The sequence below is a fragment of the Homarus americanus genome, unplaced genomic scaffold, assembly GCF_018991925.1.
Source record: "Homarus americanus isolate GMGI-L3 unplaced genomic scaffold, GMGI_Hamer_2.0 scaffold5589, whole genome shotgun sequence".
Taxonomy (NCBI): Eukaryota; Metazoa; Arthropoda; class Malacostraca; order Decapoda; family Nephropidae; genus Homarus; species Homarus americanus.
The window spans coordinates 1,382,901-1,385,329 of NW_024736650.1; the positions used below are offsets into that span (position 1 = coordinate 1,382,901).

Consider the following 2,429-nt stretch of genomic DNA (forward strand, 5'->3'; position numbering starts at 1 on the left):
CCTTGCTTGCTGGAACTGATGTTGCTTGCAGGGGGTGTTGGAGTTAGTTGGGGGGATGGAGATGAGGGTGGAGTTGGAGGATCAACAGGGTCTGAGGTACAGGTATCTGTTTTTGGGGCACTGGGAATGGCTTTCAAGGTTGTATACCCTGTAGATGTAGATGGCATTGGTTCTTGATGTTCCGTAGAATATAATTTCTCTTCCTCCTTCTGTCCCATCTCAACTATCTTGAAAAACTAATCAAGAGATGTCTGCACAGTTTATCTCTTCTTTTCTTCATAAATTATCTTGTAGCAGGCAATAGCATTGTGAACAGCTGCACACACTTTTGTAAATCTTTCAATGTTTGGGTCCTGAGGCTCAAAAGAGGCTAGTGCTTTCTCAATCATGCTGAAATCTTCATCCAGCTGCTTAGAGTTGAACTTTTTGGGTTCCTCAGCCTCCTGTTCCTCCTCAGCGACCTCCTCCTGGACCCTGTCTGACTCCAGCTCCATCAAATTTTCGTTGGTCAGCTCCTGAGTGTGGCATTCCATCAATTCGTGGACATCATCTTCCTCCATTTCCAAATGCAGTTGCTTGCCCAGTTCCACTAGGTTGTTGGCCACTGAATCCACATTCTCTGTAAATCCCTTGAAGTCATTGGCAAATTGTGGGCAGAGCTTCTTCCAAACACCATTCATGTTGGAAGTCTTGACCTCACGCCAGGAAGCATCAATGTTCTTAATGGCCTTGTAGATGTAGTTCTTCCAGAACTCTCTCAGGGTCACTCCACTCTCCCCTTCTGTCTCCTTCACAGCCTGTGTGAAAGTTCTCCGCAGGTAGTATTCTTTAAAACTTGCCATGACACCTTGGTCCATGGGCTGTAGGACAGAGGTGGTATTGGGAGGCAAGTACACCACCTTGATGTTGGCGTGGAAATCGTCCAGGTATGATGGATGACCAGGGGCATTATCTAGCACAAGCAGGATCTTGAAGGGCTGGTTTTTGTTGTTGCAGTTCTTTTCCACATCAGGTACAAAATTATGGAAAAACCAATCTTCGAAGAGGACTCGAGTCATCCATGCCTTAGGGTTTGCCTTCCACACAACAGGAAGTGAAGCTTTGACAACACCCTTGAGGGCCTTGGGGTTTTTGGAATGATACACTAACAAAGGTTTTAGTTTGCAGTCACCAGCAGCATTTCCACCAAGCAGGAGTATAAGTCTATCCTTCGATGCCTTAAAACCAGGCATAGTCTTCTCTTCTTTGGCGATGTATGTACGATCAGGCATTTTCTCCCAGTATATACCGGTCTCATCCACATTAAACACCTGCTCTGGTAGGTAACCCCTGTCATCAATAATTTCCAACAAAGCTTAAGAAACTCCCTGGCTGCTACCATGTCAGCACTGGCAGCCTCACCACTCACTTGTATGTTGCGCAAGTTTGAACGAGCCTTATACCTGTGGAACCAACCATGGCCAGCAGTAAATGTTTCTTCAGCAACACTCTCACCATGTTTAGCCTTTATGTTTAAAAAGAGACTTAAGGCCTTCCGCTGAATTAAGTTAAGGCTTATAGGCATGTGGTACTGATGCTGGTCTTCCAGCCACACACTCAAAAGTTTTTCCATCTCTGCAATCACCGAGCCTCTTTTCTTACTAATGATCGTGAAATGCATCAGCACAGAACCTTTCACATGTTGCATAATGTGCTCTTTGTCTTTCAAAATTGTTCCAACAGTCAAACGATTCATCCCAAGAGCATTTGCTATGTTTATCATTTTCTCACCTCTTTCACAACGCTTTATAATGTCCACATTAGTTTTCAACGTAATAGTGCGACTCTTCTTACTAACACCAGCACCACTAGCATCACTCTTACGCTTCTGAGACATGTTGGGGTCAATAATAATCGTCAAAACCACAAATAACACCGTGAGGCAGCAGAGGAACACAACAACAACAATGGTGCTGGGGATACAGGGTGACTCTGAACAGCCAACGCCATCTATCGCACGGCGGTTGAACTTACGACTCGACGCGGTTTTCAAACAGGCAATTTGGCAATTCGACATAGACAGGTTTGTTCATATCTGAAAGTTCATAACTCGAATGTTCGTAAGTAGGGGAGCTCCTGTATTCATTACTTGCACGTGTATACAGTAATACCCCGCTTAACGCGGTTTCGCTTAGCGCAATTTCACGTATATGCGGTGCCTCGCCAGAGCCGAACTTTCACTTAACACTGGTTTTTTCCACGTATACGCGCAGAGTGTCCGGCTTGAGACGCTATTTTTAGATTCGCACCCGCCTGCCTTCCTGTTTTAGCTCATAAAATTCATACAAATTACCCGGCCAGAATATAATTTACATTGCTGGAATTCTTACAATATGATGATCATTTTGAATATAAACATCATAGATTTTGCATTAGACATACAAATTTTA

At 44.2% G+C, this 2,429-nt stretch overlaps 1 protein-coding gene across 1 annotated transcript; it reads right to left on the reverse strand.

Moving 5' to 3' along the window:
• Positions 1-260: 260 nt before the first annotated feature.
• On the reverse strand, positions 261-1,876 carry LOC121872221 (tigger transposable element-derived protein 1-like). Its single transcript, XM_042374888.1, has 2 exons — positions 1,409-1,876; positions 261-1,310 (listed from the first exon to the last, which is right to left on the reverse strand). The coding sequence occupies exons 1-2, from the start codon at positions 1,874-1,876 to the stop codon at positions 261-263; spliced, it is 1,518 nt and encodes a 505-aa protein (XP_042230822.1).
• Positions 1,877-2,429: the final 553 nt, after the last annotated feature.

What these genes read in the sequence shown, in the direction of transcription:
- LOC121872221 (XM_042374888.1), bottom strand. Translation starts at nt 1,876, where the DNA reads ATGTCTCAGAAGCGTAAGAGTGATGCTAGTGGTGCTGGTGTTAGTAAG. An exon ending in CAAACTTGCGCAACATACAA is followed by an intron (nt 1,311 to 1,408) that starts GTGAGTGGTGAG and finishes CTACCAGAGCAG; the next exon opens with GTGTTTAATGTGGATGAGAC.